Source organism: Argiope bruennichi, chromosome 3 (assembly GCF_947563725.1).
Source record: "Argiope bruennichi chromosome 3, qqArgBrue1.1, whole genome shotgun sequence".
In the NCBI taxonomy this organism is placed as follows: Eukaryota; Metazoa; Arthropoda; class Arachnida; order Araneae; family Araneidae; genus Argiope; species Argiope bruennichi.
In genome coordinates, this window is record NC_079153.1 from 35,843,032 (window position 1) to 35,866,248 (window position 23,217).

The 23,217-nt window shown below is 27.9% G+C and overlaps 1 protein-coding gene across 2 annotated transcripts in view; it reads left to right on the forward strand.

The window, feature by feature from the left end:
- The first annotated feature begins 685 nt into the window (after positions 1–685).
- Positions 686–23,217, forward strand: part of LOC129963557 (T-box transcription factor TBX20-like) — a 90,167-nt gene continuing 67,635 nt past the window's right edge. For both annotated transcript variants that reach the window (XM_056078014.1, XM_056078015.1), the window contains exon 1: positions 686–1,334. In XM_056078014.1, the coding sequence (XP_055933989.1) occupies positions 1,163–1,334 (172 nt within the window). In that variant the 5' untranslated portion in view covers positions 686–1,162. The remainder of the gene's footprint in view (positions 1,335–23,217) is intronic.

The following is a 23,217-nucleotide window of genomic DNA, read 5'->3' on the forward strand; positions in this document are numbered from 1 at the left end:
TTGGAAGAAGTTTAAAGAACTTTTAATGGATGAGGGACATTACTTCATTGTCCTGCCTTTGCAAGTATTTTTTTGCATTTTTTTTCCCGTGTAAAAAAAAAATAAATTAAAGACTTCATTTTTCTTACTTGCTTTTAAACATTACGAATTCTCATTTCTAAACAATGAATTTTCACATTATCTTATCCTGTATAAATTTTTGAAGAACATTTCCGTGAGTTTCTTGACGTTAGTTTAAAATTTCCATATTGCAGGGGGGGAAAACAATTCAAATCCATCCATTTCTGAAAAATACAAACCAAAAATGAGTTAGCAAAAAAAAAAAAAAAAAAAGACATTCTTTTACATATTTCTGAAAAAAAAATGTCATTTATTGTTTTTCATTTCAAGTGCATATTGCTAGTGCGAATTTTCTATCACAGCTTAACACTCAGTGCTTCAGTTGTCACGCTACTGAGAACTAATTCTACGCCTCCTATCACTGGCCAATAAAAACCTTATCATGTAAACATCTCCTTCCCGATTCGTGGAGAAACAGCTGTCGCTTGATTAGCGACACGCCTACCAATAGCCGCAGACTCCGTCGCTAAGTACCGCCTACCGTGAAGGAAAACATGCCAAGCCATTTGCCGGTCAGCAGCGCCATCTTGAGTTAGTTCAGCGTAACGCGGTAGAAACTGAAATAAGCTAGCATAAAGCAGTTCATGTGTGGTGTGAAGTAGTGGTGCGTCGCTCCTCCGCAGTTATTTGAAGTGTTTATCTGAAGTTGTTGACTGTTTTTTTCTAAAATCTCGATATTGGATCGATCAATAATTAATGATTGAGAAATCGATGATGTCCAAAATCATGAATTTGAAGAGGAATTCATCATTCCGTGACGTAGCAACTATCGGTCGACGGCACTTGTTTTCCGCGTAAAGTCGGCGGGAGACGATCGCGGTACAGCGACGGGCAACATAACCGGTAGGGAACTAACTTCTTGATGCTACATACCTGGTGTACTGCAGCTGAGCAGATTTTCCCAGGCTATACATTCCTCTTGCCACTCTAGTCGTGTATAGTTACTTTTCTACACATTTTGCTCTGTATATAAACTATTTAAAGAAATAGAACTGGACGCTTTGAAAAGGGACGAACTGTGATTTTTTTTGGTGTGGTCCCAATGTTGATCTCTGAAGACGCTATGCAGACTGAGAATGAGAAGTCTCAGTCGCCCCATGCTGTCACAAAGCCCCAGCCCTGTCACAGGGCGACAGACTTTTCCATTGCCGCTATTATGGCACGACAGATATCTACTGGACCCAAAAAACGAACTCCTGATCCCACTCTTTCTGGTAAGTTTTTTTTTTTTTGATTGATAAGTTTTTTTTTTCAAAATGATTCATATCTATTATATTTCAGTAATTATTTCTGAAATATTTTAATAATTATTCCTTAAATGATGTCTATAATTCGATCAATTTTTGCCTATTTAAGGGACGATTTTTATCTGTTATGACCAAACATGTGACCAAGTTCACTAAATTTATAAATGAATTTAAAATTATATCTGACTAATTTTTCTTGAAATATTTAAATAATTATTAACTAAATAATTTCTAGAATGTGAACCGTTTTTTGCTTGTTGCAGAAATTTGATTTTGTTTGCTGAAAAATGATCAGATATATGACTATTGTGAACCAAGTTCGCTTGATAAATTTATGGGATATTTTGTTATGTAAATTCGAAAATATGTGTGTTTTTGGAGTGATTGTTTCAAGCCAGTTTTTATACAAGCGTCCGATAGAGTTTTCTAACTAAAGTTGTATTTTACAAAAGAAAATTTTTGTTTCCATTTTTTTTCCCAAAAAATCGGGATCTCAAAAATTAAATAACAAATATGAAATAATATTTTAATTATAAGTAAAAACAATAGTCATTCAAATAATTTCATCGATATATTTACCATGTGGATGCTTTATTTTTAAACTTTTATTTACAAATATTGGCAGAATCTAAAATGAAACGAACCGTAAAAAATTTTAGCAATCTTACTTGGGATCTAACTTTTCTGTTTAAACAGGCCTTATGTAATCTGTTATTAAGCGCGCTTAATTTTTCGTGTAATTTTCTTCCGAAGCTTTGCTTAAATAATTAGTTCTTTGAGATTAATTTATGAAATAATACAACTAATATAATATACACATTTCCCTGTTTTAATATAATTACTTCAAACAACGCGCCTGTTATAAGATTAATTTTTTTTTTCAATTTCTTAATAAAGAATTCCAAAATCTATACAGACTATTAATGCAACAGTAAATAGTATTACATATATCTCTAATTTTTGCTTTATGCATTAATATCGTAACAAACCATAATATGTATATTAGTTTGGCGATTTAAATAACTTATCAGTGTGTGTACTATTTATATCTCTATAATTTTCTAATCCGAAAATTGAAACTTCCCATTTTAATTAAAAAGTTTCTGAACTAGTTTGAATAAGAATATCTAAGAAAAGGAACGAGAATTTCCAAAAATGAATTTGTGTTTTGTTATTTAATGATCTTGAAATCATAGAGCGCTAATCCAATTATAAAATATTATTAGGAATAATTTGCATCTGCAAATGGAAGTTCAATAAATAAATTCAATTGAATAAAATATTTAAAAATACTTAAAATTATATATGTAATAATGAGGCATTTTTTTTGTAGTTAACAGTAGTTAATAGTATTCGATTGGTTGGAAAAAATGCCTATTTTTTTTAATCGATTTGTTTATAAATTTTTTTATCGAAAACATAAATATTATATTGAGAATGAAATGTATTGACTAAAGTTTTTTTCTATGACAGCACAATACCTGCTTGTGCGTTAGAAAATATAAACTCTTATTAATTTAGTTACCATTGTTTTTTTAACCTGTTGCTTTTTAATTATAGTATTGATCACGCTTTCTAATTGGCTTATTATTTTAGTTAATAAAGGATATATTTCATTAAAACAAATAGATGCTTGCATAATTTTTCCGGTACATTTAACTACGAAAAACTGTGGTTTCTCTGTGATAACATAGCCTTTCTTTGCCCCCCCCCCTTCAAGCAACTGATTTACTTAATAATTATAAATATATAATTTCCTTTTAAATGAGCCTTGCATGATCTGCTACTATTTTATTATTCCAGACTATGTTATTTACACCAGCTTAATTGTCATGATGATCCGTTTCTATTGTTAATGGAGCTTCGCTATGTAAGAATGTAATTTAAGAAAATCTATGCTTATATATAATATATTATGCAGTTTTCTTTTTCTTATTTGAACTATATGTTTAAATAGATATCTCTACGTTTTTTTAGATACAAAATATTGCTTGAAAATTTCGAACATTAGAAAAAAATGCAATTTTAATTTTAATTCATTTTTTTATTATTATTAACCATCATCATTCGTTTCAAAAAACACAGTTAAGGTGCAGTTCGAATAATTGCTATTATTTTACTCTTTTCATATCTTTTCAAATAAAGTGTAATTTATGAAAATAAGTCATTCCCCACCCCACCTCTGTGTTCTCACTTGCATTTTGCTGTTGTATATATTTAAAACATTCTAAATTACAATTACGAAAAAAAAAAAAGCAAAACAATATCTAACGTTTTGTATTTAATTGAAAATGATAAGTTTTAACCCTCTTACCAAGAGAATATAAAAATAACATCTTTATTTAACGCAGTTTAACGTTTAGATGCAGTTTTATCATTTAATATAATTTGGCGGGAAGCGCTGTAAATAACATTTCGCTTTGATGCCAAATGATTTGCCCTTATTAAAATAATTGAAATTTTGTAAAGGCGCGGAATTAATAAGTGAATAAACTAGCTGCAGAAAAGTAAAAAAATCTGCAAACTAATAATTATCATTTTAATTAATAGCAATCATTGCAATAATTAAAACTCACAATTAATTTTTAATGGGATTTTCAAAGAATTAAAAATTGCTTTATATTTTAACTTGTTTTGAAGCAGCCGTAAACAATGCAATTCTGTGGAATAAAAAAGTGACTTTATATTTTAGTTTGTTGCTTCAACGGAATTAAATAAATCCCTTTTGGCAGTCGAAGTGTTAAAAGAAATTTTACAAACGGTATTTTTGTTATTTGAAACATGATATATAAAATAATTGCCAAATTTAAAGGTGAATTAATGGATAGGGTGGTTGCCAATTCCCCGGTCTTTCAAGACGCTCAGAATAGGTAAAGCAAGGGGAAAAAATGTTGCAGCTAAATTTTTTCGCAATGTTACCAAATGCGTGAGTACTATATCATCTGATGTATACGGACGGGTTGAATTCATATTCTTATCTCAATCAAAAATGAATGTTTTCGATTTCAATTTATCTGAACATTAGTAAGTCATAATGGCTATGCATATATGAAGTTCCTCATCTTCTTCTACGCAATATGGCAGAATTCAACAAATTTTACACATTTATTACACAAGAGAAAGAATATTGTCAATTTTCCAAAGTGTAAAATTTAATTACATATGCACTGTTAGAAATTGGCCGACATTTTATCTTTTTTCCACATTGAGTGTTCTACTATCATCTGTTTAAATTTCTCTTTTATTTTAATGTGCCTTTTGACAACGCTTTTATAGATTTTACAGCAGTGATTTAACGATGCTTATAAGCTAGCTTGAGCTACTCACTCAAATATGGAGAAAAATAATGAAAACTAAAAGGTCTACGAGAAAGTTAAATAATTTTATTCTTGAATAATAATACATATGAAGAACTTGTCCAAAACACACTAAAAAATTTCCAAAAATACTGTTGATTTGGTTTATTTTATGTGCCTTAAAGCATTGCTTATATTTAATGTGCCTTAAAGCATTGCTTATATTTAATGTGCCTTAAAGCATTGCTTATATTTAATGTGCCTTAAAGCATTGCTTATATTTAATTGTGCCTTAAAGCATTGCTTATATTTAAGAATGTGCTAACAAAATTTGCAGTACTAATGTAACGAGTATTAATATTATATGAAGGAAATTAGTTTTGGACATTTCTTAAAATTCGACTGATTCAATTGACACTCCAATTTTAACTAAAAATCCACATCTCAGACATACAAGAAATTTATTTAAGAGGTATATTTAAGAGGACTGGTGCTTAAAAGTAAGAAAGTTCATATTCCATTAAAAAAATTTTTTTTGACCATTTCATACACGAAATGAAAGATTTCACTACATTACAATTTTATTTCATCTAAGTAGAAGTGCTAAACATTTAATTTTTTTCAGCAAATAATCAAATTTTTTTTTTATTAAAATATTCTAACAGAATCGTAACAGACGTGCCAAAATTGTTAGGTTGTTTGGAGGAGAGGTGACAATTTTCTCTTTATTAAGAGAATTATATATTCAAGGTGGTATAATATCAAACTGTGCGAATGCATTATTGCATTTAAAAGTCTTTCAATTAAATTTTAAAAATATCTATACGGTGAATGTCATTATAAAGTATTAAAGCAATCGAAATTCCAATATGACATGTTTAATTTCGAACATGACAATCGTAATAAGTGCTCAACCGAAAACAAGGATCACAAGTAAATCATGTGTATTTAAAAAACGCTGAAATTTTAGAAATTATTTAGCCTTTTTGTTTGTTTATCGTTCGGGGTCCCCCCCCCAATTTTTACTTTGCTTTTTACGCACTTCATAAATAACTCCCCACAATTCGATTACTATAACGTCTCTTTGAACAATATTCTGATTTATATAAATATATATCATAATTCAAAGATAATTTTCCCCCATGATTTTGGAAGTTCATTTTTATTTTGAAACTAATGGCAGCGTCAGATGTGAAACTAGGAATTTTTCCCAAACAAGCAAGTTAAAGTTTATAGACTACTTTTTTATTATTATTGGCTCTTAAATAATAACAAAGCAGTTTCGCTTAAAAGATAGCTCTATTGTTGTTGCAGCTTACCTGCATTTTATTTATAAAATAAGTATTCTCCCATTTAAACACACAATAGTTAAAAAAAAATTATTGCTAGTCATATTTTTTATTTGCATCAGCATAAAATTTAATTATTAATGGAATTAGTTAATGATAATTTTAAAAATATGCAAATCGAGTTTAGTTATCGTCACTGAGTATGACTGAAAATAAATACGTGCGTTTGTCTAGCATTTCCAGAATATAGACTACGCAAATATAGAGTAATCATTATAAAAAATTGCATATTTTTATTATATTTCCGGCTGATTGAAAATTCATTTTTAGAAATGCGCTTTTTGCCTGAATTTAACCAAAAATTAAACTGAATTGATTCTAGCTTAATTTAATGGTTTATTTTGTTGCTTTAGTGAAATATCTACAAAATTTGCTATAATTTTTGATAACATGTGCAAAAAAGATAAGAAGCAGAATAAATCTAAAAGCAATAAAATGTGTCTTAAAATTTGCATAATTCCTTCAATACATTATAGTATGTAAAAATAAATAAATGTTTCATAAAATCAAGTTTTATGCATCTATTTGAAAATAAAATCACTGCGCAAATAGTTACAAAGTACGGCGTAATCTTTTTAAAAGATTTCAATTGCTATTTTCTTTTCATATTTTCATAATTTTTCTTTACAGTAAATTAATTTTCTTCTCTTGATCAAGAATTCAAGAAGTTATGATCTCCAAAATGTTTTATGATTTTATTCCATAATCTGAAGCCGTATTTGGAACCAGTGGGATTATTTTAATAGAACCAGGATGAGCCTGAGTTAGAAAGGTTTAAATTTTTAGATTTTCACAAATATAAATTTCTTAATAAGGATATTAAAAAAATATGTAATATTTTTTGAAAGGAGAAGTGACTGAATAAAAAAATACCTGCAGTTCGAAAAATTCGAATACGTCCCCTTTTTGAAAAGGATAAACTCCAATTAATTTATAATTTAGATCTGTTTTGTTAAAGATTGACCGTTTTATTAGATTGCATATAACAGATTAAGGACTGTAATCTGGTTAACATTAATGTATTCGTAATAGTATTTGTAGCATAAAATGAAGTAATATTGAATTTAAAGCAAATGCGGCGTCTCGGATTCATCATTAAGATTATTATATTAAAAATAGAAGATTTCAAAAGTGGGTAAAATTGTATTCAAGGAAATTTAGTGTCGTCCGTGATTCGGCAATTGAAAAAACAATCTATCGAACATTTGATCAAGGCATAATTTAATTATTTGACCCTTATCATTTATATCTCCAGCTTGATTGCTATTGTACAGGATACATCGTCTTCACATTCTTGTTATTGAGTGATTATTATAAAAGCCGTATAATAGAAAAATTTTCACATTAAGTTTTAGGTTAGTTAGTTAACAAACCTATAACTATTCCAACCCTAAAAAAGAATCCTTATACTTCATATGTATAATAATGCATCTTATTGTTTTTTGGAATCCAAAGGGTTAAGAAGGGCATTATATTTTAGGATTTTATGTTGGTGCATCAAAGCTATAGTTGATCTTAGTATCAATTTAAAAATTAACGAAATTCAATAAAGAAATTGGAGTAGTTTATGATAATATTTTTATGGATAGTTTTTTCCAATTTTAAATACATTTCCCTTCACCTCCACTGAATAGTGAAATTAGATGACACTTTTCAATGAGTTATTGATTCGATTAAGAATATTAAGAATCTATGGAATACTTATGTTCATGTACAATTTATATATATATATATAATATATATATATATATAATTATAGTCTTCGGATGATTTTAGTTCATGAGGCCAAAAAACGATAATACAAGGCTCGTATGATATACTGGCTCGATCATTAGGAAATTCAGTTAACGCTATTTAACTTCCAAATCAGGCTCCTAGATGTTTTCAAGGGCGTGCGGGAAATCTACATATTAAAATTAACGATAAAAAATTTTTTTATTATCTAACTTTTATTAATTAAAGCAAACACTTTTACTTTTTTTAAAGTAATTTTTTTCTAAAAAAAATCAGTTTGGTATAAGTATACAGAAGAATAGAGAATAATACAGAAGAATAATATATTTGGTATACAGAAGAATAGAGAATAATACAGAAGAATAATATATTTGGTATACAGAAGAACAGAGAATAATACAGAAGAATAATATATTTGGTATAGAGAAGAATAGAAAATAATACAGAAGAAGAATATATTTGGTATACAGAAGAATAGAGCTTCATTAACATGTAAAATTTATGGAACCGCATTGAGAAGTGCGTCATAATTTTTGTTTGTTTAAATTGCATCAGAAATTTCAATGTCACAGCGGAATGTTTCCTGGAGTTATCTAATAAACATCTGAATACATTCTTGTTAACTATATTTAGATAAGTTTTATTATTTCAACCCTAAACAGCATTCAGGATTTTAAACATCTGTCGTGAAAAAGCAGCTGTATACTCACATTTTATGGGAAAAGCACCCCTTCAAGTGAATAGGTTATACCCACCTCGTAAATTATTACCTTATGTGCAGGTTTTTTTGAACTACTGCGATATTTCATTTGCTGAGCTGACATTTGCTGAACGTTTTCAACTGCCAACTGTACTTATTTTGCTTAAAGGATTTCGGTTTGGAGCAATTAGTTTCTTCTTGCAAAGCCATAAAAGTTGAGAAAAGATATTTTTTTAATGAGAACTCTCAAAATAAACTACTTGCAATTAAGTATCAAAAAGGTCAAAATGTATCATTATAATTTAAATGCAAAAACTAATATCAGCGAAGTTAAATGCAATTTAAAATGATTAGTATTGTTTCCAGTACATCATTATAAGCTTCAAAAATTCCGATTCTTTGATTTTATTTTTATTTTTAGAATTTAGGTAGAAGTGATATTTAAATGAAAATGTGTTATGCTTACTACACAAATCGTCTATGCTGTTCCTAGTTGAATAATTATTTATTTATATTTAATAGGTGTTTATAAAACATACGAAAAACTTTTTCAAATAAAAACGCCAAGGCAATAAAAATAAATTGTGACTTTATCGAATATTTATGAATGAACGGATGGGATAGAACATAAAAAAATGGTTAAAAAAAAAGTTGAAATGTTCAAGAATGTTCCTTTAAAAATTGAGTTTAAATTTTTGGATATTATGTGAAAATTTTCAAACTTTCATTTTGATCCAATTTTCAACGATTTTTTTACATTTTCCTGTACAAAACGAAAAACAATTTTTTAAAAATTGGTATTTATTAATTTGAAACATTTTGTTTGCGAAACAAATTGCTATTTATTTGCAATATTGGTTTATTGCTATTTATTTCTAATATTCCTGATAGTGCCGTCGCTGAATTATATGGAATGACTAAAATCAGTTTCAATCAATCAAAAGTTTTAATTTGTGCTGGGCAACACGTTACAAATCATCATGCTGATATTTCCATTCTATATGAAACTACAACATCATCATTTTTTTTTTTTTTTTTTGAAATTTGAAAAGTTAAAGTATAAATAGTCATATCAGGAATAATTTCATAAGTCTCTACTTTAAAAAGTTGATTTTTTGTGAAATTATGATTTTTTATTTATTTAATGTTCTTAATTTTTGAACAAGTTTCTTTATAAAACCATTAGAATTTTGTTTCTAAATCTATTTCTGCGGGAATTACATTGATTTTTATATTTACATTTTATTCGTTTTAATGCTATTTTACATCTTTAGATGCTGTTTTCTCAAATTTTAATCTTTGATGAAATTTTCTGACGAAAAATCTCATAAATTAAAATCTAATGCACATTTTTTTGATCAAATTTGATATAATATTTTCTCTGTAAGTTCTGTAATTCCTGAATCTATAAGCAGTCTATTCATTTAGAAATATTTTATAGTTGTTTTAGTACTTCACAAAGTGAAAAAAAAAAAAATGGAAATATCCTATTATTTATCAGCCGAGTCTCAGTAATTAAAAAATGTATAAAAATAAAGCTTATTTTTTAGTTCGGGAGCTAGATAATATTTCTTAAGTTATTTACAAAGTTTTAAGTAAAGCATTTGATAAACCTTTAAATTAGAAATTTTTTCTTTATACCTCTTTTTAACTCCCCTAAAAAAACTTTTTTTCTTATTTTTAAAACACTTTTGCCACTTCGCTGATATATTGAGGTGTCATAGATATTTTATCAATCTTCTTTTTACCCAAATATTCAAATATATAATAACTATTTCCAGACTTTTTGAAGAAATTCGTCCCGAACGCAGTCGCAAACCTTAGTGAACATTTCCTATTTATTTCAAGATATAGACGAATTTTATAAATCACGTGTATTTTATTAACTGAAGATGCAGAATAGGTGCTCAAGCTGAGCTTCAAAATAATAAAAATTGTTTAAGATAGTTTTCTCAATTTAAACTATATAATTAAACAGCATTTTTTGATGACGGAATCAACTTTTTGTTACAAATTAGCCAAATATGTACCCTCTAGCTGCTGTGCTTTCTGATGTATTCTTTTGCACATAAAACATTCAAACATTCTATGCCTCATTATTGAGAAACATATTAAATAAATTTGAGACTTTTAATATTTCTGATTTTTTCCCCTCTTTCTATTTTTGGGTCTAATTATTATACTCAAGAATTTGTATTGTCCTTGAAACTAAAATACTTTACGTGAATTAGATATAATGTTATCTAAGAAATCTTGATGCATTGTTGGTGCAAAAATAAATTTTGCTTACATATGTATTGCCGTTTGATTTATTGCTAAGCAATTTAAAATAGAAGGCGTCTGGGAAGTTCTTTAAAGTAAATCGATTCAATTTTTAACATGCCTTCGCATGATTGCAAATTTCTTTGTGTGTAACATTTTTCTTAAAATTTCGTATGAAGTATGACATTTTTCTAACAAAAATAGAAAATAAAAAAAATAGTACGACTAAAGTCTAATAAAATCAAAAGAATAGCAATCATTACATTACTATTTTAAGCTAATTCCAACGTATTTCAAGAATAGAATCGCATAATGTATAACTATTGCTGCTACATCAATTTACTTTATGTGAAATTTTAGAGCTACTGTAATGTAAGAGTACTGCAAGCTAAGTTGGGATTATTTGTTATTGCGACTAAAATAGTATATGATCCATTTCGCTGGAATGAAGTATACTGGAGTTAATGAAACTGGTTCCAATATCTTCATTCGTGAAAAAATTCGGAAATATACATTTACAAATACATTTATACATCTAATACATTTGTATATAAGCAATATTAACAATGTAACTTTGCCTTTCACTGATTTGTGAGAAAAATTGGTGCCATCTTTGCATGCTGAAATTAGAATAAAAATATAGATTTAATATTATTTTATTTTCTGTTATTTTTATCTTAATAATATATCGGTGTTTTTTTTTTCGTTTTTTGTTTCCTTATTTCTCCATTTTCTTGAAATTTTTTAATCGGAATGATTTCAAAAGGCAAGTTTGTAATTTTAGACGTTACGTTTTAAAACATTGTACGTTTGTTGTGATATTTATATTGTAATATTTATAAAAAAAATTGAAATATCATCATTTTTAGAATGTTTATTACTATACATGCATTATTAAATAGATATAAGACTGAAAATACCTTTCAAACAAAATTAAATTTGAAAAAAATAATTTTAAAAACTAACTAATTCAAGACAAAAAGCATATTTTTTTTAACTTAAAAACTAGAAGCCAGTTTGTTTACTTCAATAATAAACTTTCTATCAAATTTTTTAACACTTTCTATATAAATTGGAATTTTACGTATTTCGTAACACATAACAAAATTTATCTACTTAATTTCTTGCTTTCGTGTATTTGGATAATAACTTTAAAGCAGTTTTATTTTTCATAACTTTAAACTAATACAAATGATTAAAAATTTTCATCCTGAATTTAAAGGAAAATATTTAATTTGGCATGTTTTTCAAGGAATATTTAAAAATTGCTACACCTTCTTTCTTTAAAATACACTTTCTTTAAAATACTTTAAAATATAACAAGTTGACCTCCAGTTTTGTTACTGATATCCTATTCTGAAAATGATTTATTTTGCATTCGTAACATTAAGAATCTGAAAGAAAAGTTCATTTTTAAAAAATTTTGAAGGCTTCCCAAGAAGGAAACTTAAAGCACATATTAATATTTAAAATTTTTCTAAGAAATAGTTAAAATATCTTGTTATCTGTTATATACATGTATTAACTTATTCTCCTTTAAATATAATTTTACAAGAATTTTAATCTTAAATAATATAAAATTAAAATTTCTAATTATCATGTATAAGATAAAAAGGCAATTTTACGAATAAATCAAGTCATATAAAGATGTTAATTTTACTTCGAGTTGCTTCTAAGTTTAGTATTCTCCGGCTTTATTACTCTCCTCGAAGAATGCCGAGTTAAAAAAAATGGAGGAAATATTCTTCATTTTAACTATTAAATTCATATTTATAGCATGATTTTGTTAAAATGTCTGCAGAGTGACTGTAGCCCTGTTGAAAAAGTATTCTAGGATTTTGTTCTTCAACGAAATTCAGGAATAACTTATTTCGATACATATGAACAGTCAAACCGACTCAGTGCCGCCATTCTAGTGTATTCTCTGGTTTTATTACTCTCCTCGAAGAATGCCGAGTTAAAAAAAATGGAGGAAATATTCTTCACTTTAACTATCAAATTCATATTTATAGCATGATTTTGTTAAAATGTCTGCAGAGTGACTGTAGCCTTGTTGAAAAAGTATTCTAGGATTTTGTTCTTCAACGAAATTCTGGAATAACTTATTTCGATACATATGAACAGTCAAACCGACTCAGTGCCGCCATTCTAGTGTATTCTCCGGTTTTATTACTCTCCTCGAAGAATGCCGAGTTAAAAAAAATGGAGGAAATATTCTTCACTTTAACTATCAAATTCATATTTATAGCATGATTTTGTCTGAAATTTATTCAGATCAAATCGGTTCCATTATGAAACATGGGCGATTGTCAGAAACGGATTCTGCCTGTTTGCTTTTGTTTTATTTACTGAACTCCCTGTTTATTTTTGGCCGTAAAATAAAACAATGGACCGTTCAAGCGCGGTAGAATTATGGTGGAGCGATTGAAACTTTATTCTGAAACAGTATCATAACGTTTGTGTTTCCTGAATGTGATGCATAAATAAAGCAGCATAGCTAGTATTAATGTTAATGATGATATCGCAGAGATACTTTGTAAGTTTGTAATTTTTATACAGCATATTTTAAGACGATTTTTTTATCTCAGCGGATACGTACTTGTCTTATTGTTTTAGACTTCATTATATCAATAGTGGCGCAGTGCATTTATTGACCTTCAATCATATAAATTTAAGAAATTAATTTGAAGGCTTAATGAAACTAAGTAAATGTTGGGGTTAATTTTAGAATCATAACAGCATACGTCTTATAAATTGCTACATTTAATCAGAATTTTTCTATTACTTTTATAACTCTTTGAGGCGCACGATTAAAAAAAAAATATAAACCCTAGTTGCGCCGAATTTTTTTATTATAAAAATGAAAAAAAAAATTATCTTTGATTATTTAACACAAAGCATAATTCTAAAAAGAAAAAAAAAATCTCAACAAGTCCTTTTTATAGAGTGGGACATATATAATCCCACTACTTCACAGATTCAAAATTAGTGCAAAGCTTCAAATATTACATATTGTTTTATTATAAAACAATTTATTCACTCATAATAAAACAATACCTACCGTTATGAGTTACAAATACTGTTATGAATGACAAGATGCATCACATACTGCACCAATCTTAATAGCAGCACACTCATGCTACTAATGCGTTTTGAACTGAATAATTTTTTTTTCTTCTTATTTTCACATTTACCACTGGTACAGAGCATAGTCAACTGAATGAAAAATTTTAAATAAAATATTAAACTGTATCGCTATGAGTAATTTCAGTTTTTCCAGTAAGTAGATTATAATATATTCCAATGTACGTAAAAACTAAGCAAAAGGTAGGACAATTTTTAACCCACCTAGCCCCAAACAGATAACTAGCATACAAAAAGAATCTCTATTTATGTGTATGGGAACACTATAATTGTAAAACTCAATGAGCCAAAGGAGTGAAATTTAATATTTAGTTTTTATTAATTGCATCAAATTTTGAATTCAATTCCCATTAAAGGGGTGATTGTTTATTAAACCATTTAAGCGCGTAGATGTGACGCGATATTGGAAAAAGGAAGAAAAATGGGCAAATTTAAGAATGTGACTTTCACATCAACATTTTCTAAAAAGAAAAAGAATCAGTGTCAGATTTTATGCCAAATAGATCAAAGAAAGATTTTTTTCTTAAATTCACATTGGATCCCTTCTCATAAAGCACCCTCCTCACATTTGAAAGATGCGAGAAAACTGGAAACATTTTCGTTAACTTTTTTTTTAAACATTTCTTCCACTTCAATGTTTCTATCATGATGTATTTTTTTTTTTTTTTTTTGATATTTTCATTATTTTACATTCCGGAAAATAATTGTATAGTTAGATTTTTAGAAAAATGGTTCAATTCATTGTTTTACTGGTTAAAATTTATCGACAATTGAGATTAAGTACTTTGAAATCAATTAATATAAGTGGCAAGTTCGAAATCAATATAAAGACTCGAAAATATTAATAGATTTTGAAGTTGCGCAGTTTTTCATGTTTTGATAGCTATTAACGCCATGCCTTCCGAACGTCTGATCGGAATTTTTTTTGTTTGGCACCGGTAGGATTTTTGTTGCCGGCGTTTTTCGAGGTTTTAGGGAGATAACAATTTTCATTTTCTTAAAATAAATAACTCATTAAAATGATATTTTTCATAATACATAATTAATAGTAAATAATTAAAATAAAAAACATAAAATAAAAAAAATTGCGACACTAATGTAATGTCATCGGTATTTGTCCGATAGTTTTCGCATAACCAACGTGGTGTCGCCTGACTGCAAAGCGTAAATAATGACAAAAATGTGATTTTCAATTTATTCAATCAATCTTGGCGCAAGAATATTATATGGTGGCATATAAATGATATTATTCCCAGCTTCTAATCTTTGCATAATCTTTTTATTATATATATATATATATATATATATATATATATATATATATATATATATATATATATAATATATACAAACCTATTGTAATTTTCAGAAAGCAATCCATGGTGTTACATCTGTATTATCGTGTAGGAAACAAATGAAGTTCTGTAATATCTTCAGACCGTTGGCTTTTAAAATTACTTCAGGAATAGACGCAAATAAAAAGCTGAAGCAAACATAGAAAACACACACACACACACACACACACACACACACACACACACACACACACACACACACACACACACACACACACACACACACACATTATATGGTGGCACACGTACACGTAGGGATATATTTTTTTTTAATGCTTAGGAAGCTCAAAAATATAATATATAATTTTGTTACAATCCTTAAAAATTAATGTATTTTTTTCCTATTATACGGTTTTTATAATCTTTAACTAACAAGAATGCGAAAACGTTACTTCTTCAGAATAGCAAGTCAAACTCGGCATAAAAAATGCAGAGTATTAATACGTGTCTGCAAATCTACACTTTAAATGGATGAGTAATATGATTTGAACAAAACTCATTCAAACACTTGATCATAAATAACTGTTTTAAATGTTTAGATATTTTGTTAACTCAACCATTTAAAAATGCGTAGAATTCTTTTTTTAAAAAAAGTTATCTTCTAAAGAATGCGGATTACAGAGATTTTTATAAAGAAAATGCTAATATATCTGATTCTTACACCGGATTAGTAAAGATAAATCCTTGAGTCTTTTTCTTTTTATTTTCAAGTATCTAACCTTAACCCCAAATACATTCCTTTGTTTTTGAGTCCGTTTACACAGTATGTAATCATTTATTGATCTGTGAAAGTAAATTTACAATTGAAAATTGTTTTATTACCATTATGCATTAATGTATCACTAGAGAAAGTTATTGACTTATTGGGACGAAGTAACCGAGAGATATTTGAAATCAAAGCCATTCATACTTTATCATCACAGGAAACTTAAGCGAATTGTTTTAGGGATATTTATTGAGGAAATGATACCAATTATCACTTCCTTTCCCATCATATCAAGAGGAACTATACCTTTTAAAATTTTTCCTTTCCATTTTCTCTCTTCTCTTCATTTGTTAAAATTAAATTAGGAACTAATCGAATTGGGAAAAATAATCAAAGTAACAGGGGTTTTTTTTTCATTTTATTTTTCTTGTTGAAAGACATCTTATTCACTTAACTTTTTTCATTTATTTTGAGCTGTCATTATTTTTATTAAAAATTTTTTTCAGCAGAAAATTTTACTTGTAAAAAAAAAAAAAAAAGCGAATTGTTACCGCATAAATGGTTTTACCTGCTTTTGATTTATAAATATAAACATTCTATTCGGAGTTTATAAATATAAGAATGTTATATTTATAAAGATTTATGAATGAAATTCTTCAACTCTTAAATGAGACTTTTGTTTTGTTTTATTTATTTTATTATTATTTGATCAAGCGGTATTTCAGAGTTTAGGAAAAATAGTTTAGAAGTTGGATGGAAATTAATGATTACCTGCAAAAATTATTATAAAAATATTTGGTCTTTTTATATGAAAAAAAAGGAAACATTCCCCCCCCCCCTTTTTATTCCTTTTTCAAGTTCTGAATAAAATTCTCATCATTTCGTGTCATAATATCTGTATTACATACTGAAAATCTTACTGAAATATTAGTTTAATATTTTTAGATTAACTAAGAAGCAATTTTTTTAAATAAAAATTTGTAATATATGCATTATTTAACTTTGCATTTATAAATAGTACCGAAATAAATAAGTGGGCGGCATGACGATGATTTGTATATGATTTTGTGATTTGATTATCTTTTTTTAAAATTGCTAAAATCCTTATTTTAGGATCGAAAAATCAGGGGTTGTGAATTCGCTTTCACTATATATCCGTTGTATATGTAGGTCTAGTCCTCGATAAACCTGCTGTCTTGAGACAAATACCTCACGTTTATTTGGTGTGGCAATTTAATATATGGGGTTTAGTGTCATCTAACACTGATCAAAATTATGAGATATATTTCAAAACTTCCAACGGATGTTAAAGCAAACAGTCTGAATGAAATATTTTATAGGTTTCTACTCCAGAATTTCAACTTGAAAAACTATGAAATATACAAAACATTCTGGTTCTATTTTTGTTGAACCATTTATCCTACGAAGATTAAGCATTGAGAAGGATTTAAACATTGTACGGCCCTAGGCACTATTCAGTACAACGCCTTTCTTTCAATTGCTAATCAATTTAGTTTCCCATTTCAACGTATTTTTAAATTAACATGTGAATGAATTAATTTAGTTTAATTTTTTATTTAAGTAAGTATGTGGAAATATATTTTTTATTTTTGAAATGTATAATTATGAAGGAAAAAAAAATGAAGTAATAAAATGTTTGTTGAATTAAATCATTAGTTAGTAATTTCTAATTTGCAAATCATTTAATTATTGTGATGGATTAAAATAAATAATAAACTTCAAAGAAATATTTAAAAAAATTAATTTGTTGAACCTGATAAGTGGAATGCAACAAAACGAATTAATGAGTAATATTTCAATGCGTAATAATCAATTTAATATATTACGTAATGATTAATAATTATTTATTAATTATAATGATTAAAGTTGAAGATTTTTATAATTCACTGTTAACATATATTATGATCCTAGTGATTTATAGTTCAAAAGGGTTTATACTTTTTTGAAAATTTATTTATTTAACAACCGAACTAATATTAAGATCTGCCTGAGGCAGTTCTCGGTGCAGCTGTCTTAATCGGAAATCAACCGCTAGTCAAGCATCGATTTTATGGAACATTCTCATAATGAAATTTCAATTGCAGAAATTTCTATCGCATATTGAAGAATATTATCATATTTCCCTCCCTGAGTTACCACCCCAAGAATGTATTAATCACTTTTACAAGGTATCCATGTTTAGCACCACGCGATTGAAACTGATATGTAAGTCGCAAGAGATTCAAGCGCCGCCACCCAGTTTCTTTTAAAAAAACCCGAGCCTTTTTCATAAGAGCTCTCTAAATTTGTGAGAGCTTCAGATTCGACTGTGAGAGTGGCGTTGTTCCGTGTGATTTTCAACAGGTGCTCACTGCATTGGCTCAGCTGGCCGATGCTCGTGTCTATCGTTGGAGATCCTGGCGCTGATGACGATCCAGGGAGCGCGGGGCGCAAATATAACTTGAGGTTTTGCCACGTTAGCACCCAGTAATGCACGCGGCCGGTTGCGGCTTCTTGTGCAAATTGACATTACTCATAATCCGCCTGGAGATGAAGAACGCAGAGTTTGGTTAAGAGGCTAAAAAAATATATAACTTGGTTGCCGCAATGCAGATTTCGATCATTTACCTTTGTAATTTGAAACTCCTTTGCTACTTTTTTCCCCCTTTCATCTCTCCTCTTCGATTTGATAATGTTATCAAAATTCAAATTTACTGATAAGAAATTAATTTAAACTATTGATAAAAAAATTAATGCGATTTTTTTTGGTGAAATATTTTTTTTTTAATTGTAGTGCGTTGTTTTTTAAAAAAATATTTTAAAATTTCGGTCATTTACCTTTGTAATTTGAAACTCTTTTGCTTCTTTTTTTCTTTTTTCGATTTGATAATGTTATCAGAAGTCAAATTTACTGATAAGAAATTAATTTATTCAAGTATTGATAGCAATAAATGCGATTTTCTTTATATTTTTATGCAAAGATTGTTGTAAAATATTCTTTTGAATTTTAGTGCCTTTAAAAAAATATTTTTATACATTAAGTTTGATAATTAGTTGAATTTTTCCGTTGTTATTATGTTAATCAAATATTTATTTTTAGTCTAGATTTCGTGGAAAGTTTCCATTCCTTGTTAGTTTAATAAATCTAGAAAATTGTTGTTCTAATGTTTCGATGTATAGCTTGCAATAAGCAAAATTTCAACTGTATCATTTAGCGTACCAATGTGTGAGCACAGTGAGTATAATTATATGTTTATTAAACACATGAACACAAGTTCTCTTTTATCAAACAATATAGACAGATTTTATTTGCCAGAATTTTATTTGCCAATCAAAATAATTGTATTGTTTTTTAAGGAGTTTAATTTGAGAATGCAATTGACAGAGTATTTAAAAGTATCTAATTAGTTTTTATATGACAAAGGAGTGACATAATTCCGTATATAAATTCTAATATACAGCCATTCTTATAATGAGCATGTAGTAAAGCACTAAAATTTTAAAGCAGTGATATTCCAAACCAAGATTCCTAAACCGTTTGGTTATTGTTTAGACAGTATTTATATCAATATTGAATGATACACAGATTGAAACAAGTTAATGTTATGTTTAAATAATTGACAAATTTAAAAAAGGTTCAGCTTATCGCGTAAAAGATCAGAATGTAGTTTCTTACCAAAAACTAGCAAATATAATTTCATTTGCAAATTACTTTTGAGAACTACTTAAAAGTATCTTATCCCTAATTAATTTTTCCTGAGATTATTTTAAGTAATAATATGATAGTAGTTGAATATTATTATATTAAATTTAAATAATAATGTTATTGAATGTTTAATTTTTATTTTGTGTATTAGTGCATAAAAATCCATAATAGAACTTTGTACAGTTTAAATGGATGACATAAATTATATAAAACTATTGCATTATGTACAACTTTACTAGACCGTTTTCTATATGCGTACCTTTGCCTAGTTTCGCAACAGACGGTCATGATTGACAGCTGTCAGATCATTGAACTTTTACTGAAGCAGTTAAGAGCGAAAACAGTTTATTTGACCTCAATGGTTTCAGAAATTAGTTATGGATTTAACTAGATAGACAAATATAGGACATGCCATTGTTATCAAGACCAAAAAAAAAAAATGCTATTTTTGCTTTTGAATGTGCAATTATAGTTACGAAACTTATCTGCATAATTATGCAAAATATTAGTTAGAATCAGATGTAGAACTTTTCGAGTCTTTGGATAAATTCTTTCATTTGGTTTTTTTAAGTGCTGTCTAATTTTTTTTTTAATATTTAAAGAAGGGGAGGGGGGAGTAATCCAAAAATGAGTGCATCAAAATTAAAAAAAAAAGTTTATTTAATATTAAGTTTATTTAAAAGTTTATTTAAGTTTATTTAAAATTAAAAGTTTTAGATGACTTTTTAAAAAAATAATTTGCGTAAATAAAGTAACTTAAACCAATAAATAAACAACGAGCGATAATAATAATAATAAAGAAAGATTTAATTTTAAAAATGGTAGCTTTATTAAATATTTCAGTAAATAATTTTAAACAATTTATAACACTTTGGGTTGTTTTTTTTAAAAATTAGTTGACAATTATAAAAATTTCAAAATAAACCGTATAATACACTTGTAGCATGTTCAAACTTTTTTTTTCTAATTGAATATTTTTTATAATAATATAGATAACACGAGGCATGAATTCATTAAAATATATAAAAATATTTTTAAAACATCAGAACTATTTTACTTTACTTTTAGTTTAGCTAAAAAAATTCGAACTGTAAACGGCATATATGTGTTATGTTAATAGGAGATTCAAGAGACAAAAAATGCAAATTCGTCTGGTTCCCCTACATATAGAGTTGAAAATAATAATTTTTTCGGTTTCGATCCATAACTTAATATGTTCTGAACTTGAATAACGATAACAAAGGATCTTTATCAAAAGAATGTGAAACTAAATGTAATTAGCCATATAAATGAAATTTAATTTAATGTGCTCCATACTCACACACCAAAAGTAGACTTATTAAAAAAAAAAAAAAAAAAAAAAAAAAAAAAAAAAAAACTGACACTTGGCGTTTTTCCCTACTATCATCTTTCCATTTCTAGGGATATTTTGCCTGCAGTGATTAATTTGAAAACAAGGTGAATGTCAGACGTACTCTCACAGCCTTACGTAATTCTTTAATTTTTATACAGTACACTCCCGATTATCCGCGGAATTGGGTGGCGCGGCCGCCGCGGATAACAAAAATCGCGGATAATCCGAAAAAATCTAAAAACGGGTATAGCAAAAGAGAAAACAGTCATTCCAACTTTGAAAAATCGTTTTATGTACAATAAAACGTAAAATAAACAGCAGGAAATGTTTAACTAACGCTTAATATTTTAGTATATCACTCAAAACTAACCTAAAATGCATTTTGTTAATGAAAACAGAAAAGTGCTTTGTATTTACGAGAGGCGTCAAGGATACACAGAAAAATTAATACATATGTACTGTTTTAATACTGTAATGTATTATGTAATTACAAAAGCATAACTGTAAAACTGCACCTTTTTGAAAAAAACAGTAAAAAAAAAAAAAAAAAAAAAGAAAAAAAAAAAAAAAAAACTTTGTGCGGTAGGCGCGGATAATCGGGAGTCTACTGTATGTAAAAATAATTGCTCGAAATGATTGATACTTTTAAACATGAGATAATTTCGCATTTCAATTTTCGAGTATTTTGGAATCTATCAACGAAATATTTATAAAATTTAGGCATCCTAGCTTCCACTGAATTTTATATTATCTTCTATTAAGATATTTTCTGCTATTGGGAAGGGAGGGGTGTGTTGATATATCATGCCTGGTAATTGGCGAAAATTGCGATTTTTTTTATTAATAGCGATTCATGAAGGGCATAAAGTCTTCCCTTAATTATAAAAAAAATATTGCAAAAAACTATTATAATTGAAGATATGGGTGGTGTGATATATTGTAAATTTCATTTCTTTAGCACCCTTGGTAGATCGAAGATTGTCGAGGGAGTATTCCTGTTCTCGTCAAGCATTGCCTAACATTTAGTCTGTCACATTAGACAAACTATCTTATGATCCTAACTTTGAGTGTGCCAATATCTTCAACTGGTATTACAAACATTCTATCCTGTATGTAAATTCAAAATTGGCATTGAACAGTAATGGCCAATTTGGATTTATAAAACCAAAGAATACATAGAACTTTTTCCTTCCTTGACGCCATTTTGATAACATCCGAATGCAAATTAATTATGTTTACATTAGTTACACAATGTGTCAGGGAAAAAAAAATAAGAACACGTCTGTTACACAGTAAAAACTTCATAACATTATATTCAATAGTTTCTTTGTAATAGTTTTTTTTTATTTGTAATCAAGGAAAGGTTTTTGTGACCACTTTATAATTAGAAATCTCCAAATTAAGATGCGAAACTCTTACGAAAAGTTTTGTTACATATTGATATGTTTGCTGAAGCACGAAGAAATACGTTACAGACATCGAATTTGACACCTTGGCTTACATAGACAAACTTTAAACTCCATTTAACACATTTAAAGCTGCTTTATTTATAAAGACTCAAGATTTCTCCTGACGGAAAAAAGCATTGAATCGAGTGATTGTTCAATGATTGATTTTATTTGCTTCGAACAGATATTTATTTGCCATTTCTTTGATTGAATTTCCATACATTGTAGCTTTTGCTGTTGTAAGTCACCTTTCGAATACGCGCGTACTCTTTGCTTCTGTTCTTCCTTCATTCATATTTATGACAGAATCCAAGATAATCTCGGATTTACCTACTTTGTTTATCTCGAAAATCGCCTACACGCCGTGCTTCCATGTTGTAGCGCTGACTTTTATTTTACGGCATGCAATCTTCCGTAGCCGTAACAATCGAGTTTACCTCTATTATTTTGGATAGCAAAATAATTCGCATTCAGGCAGTATGTTTTGAGGGCTTTGTCAGCCTATAAACATATTCGAGTGAATGCAGAAAAGAAAGATAAAGAAGATGCGGAGATTTCTGTTGGCAGTTTTAAGGTTTAAGGTCGAGTTTACGTTTTGAAAAAAGTGCTTTCGCGAATATAAATTAGGTGGAGAAAAAAAAGTGGCCATAGAGCTTAGAAAGATGTGAGTTAGCGGACGAGTAATTTAATGACCGACTGGATTATTTCAACAAATGGTTACATCAAATGACCGTTGAATCCAAAATTGTTTAAACAACTGTAATATAGGAGTAATGAGAAGGTCTATTATCGTGAT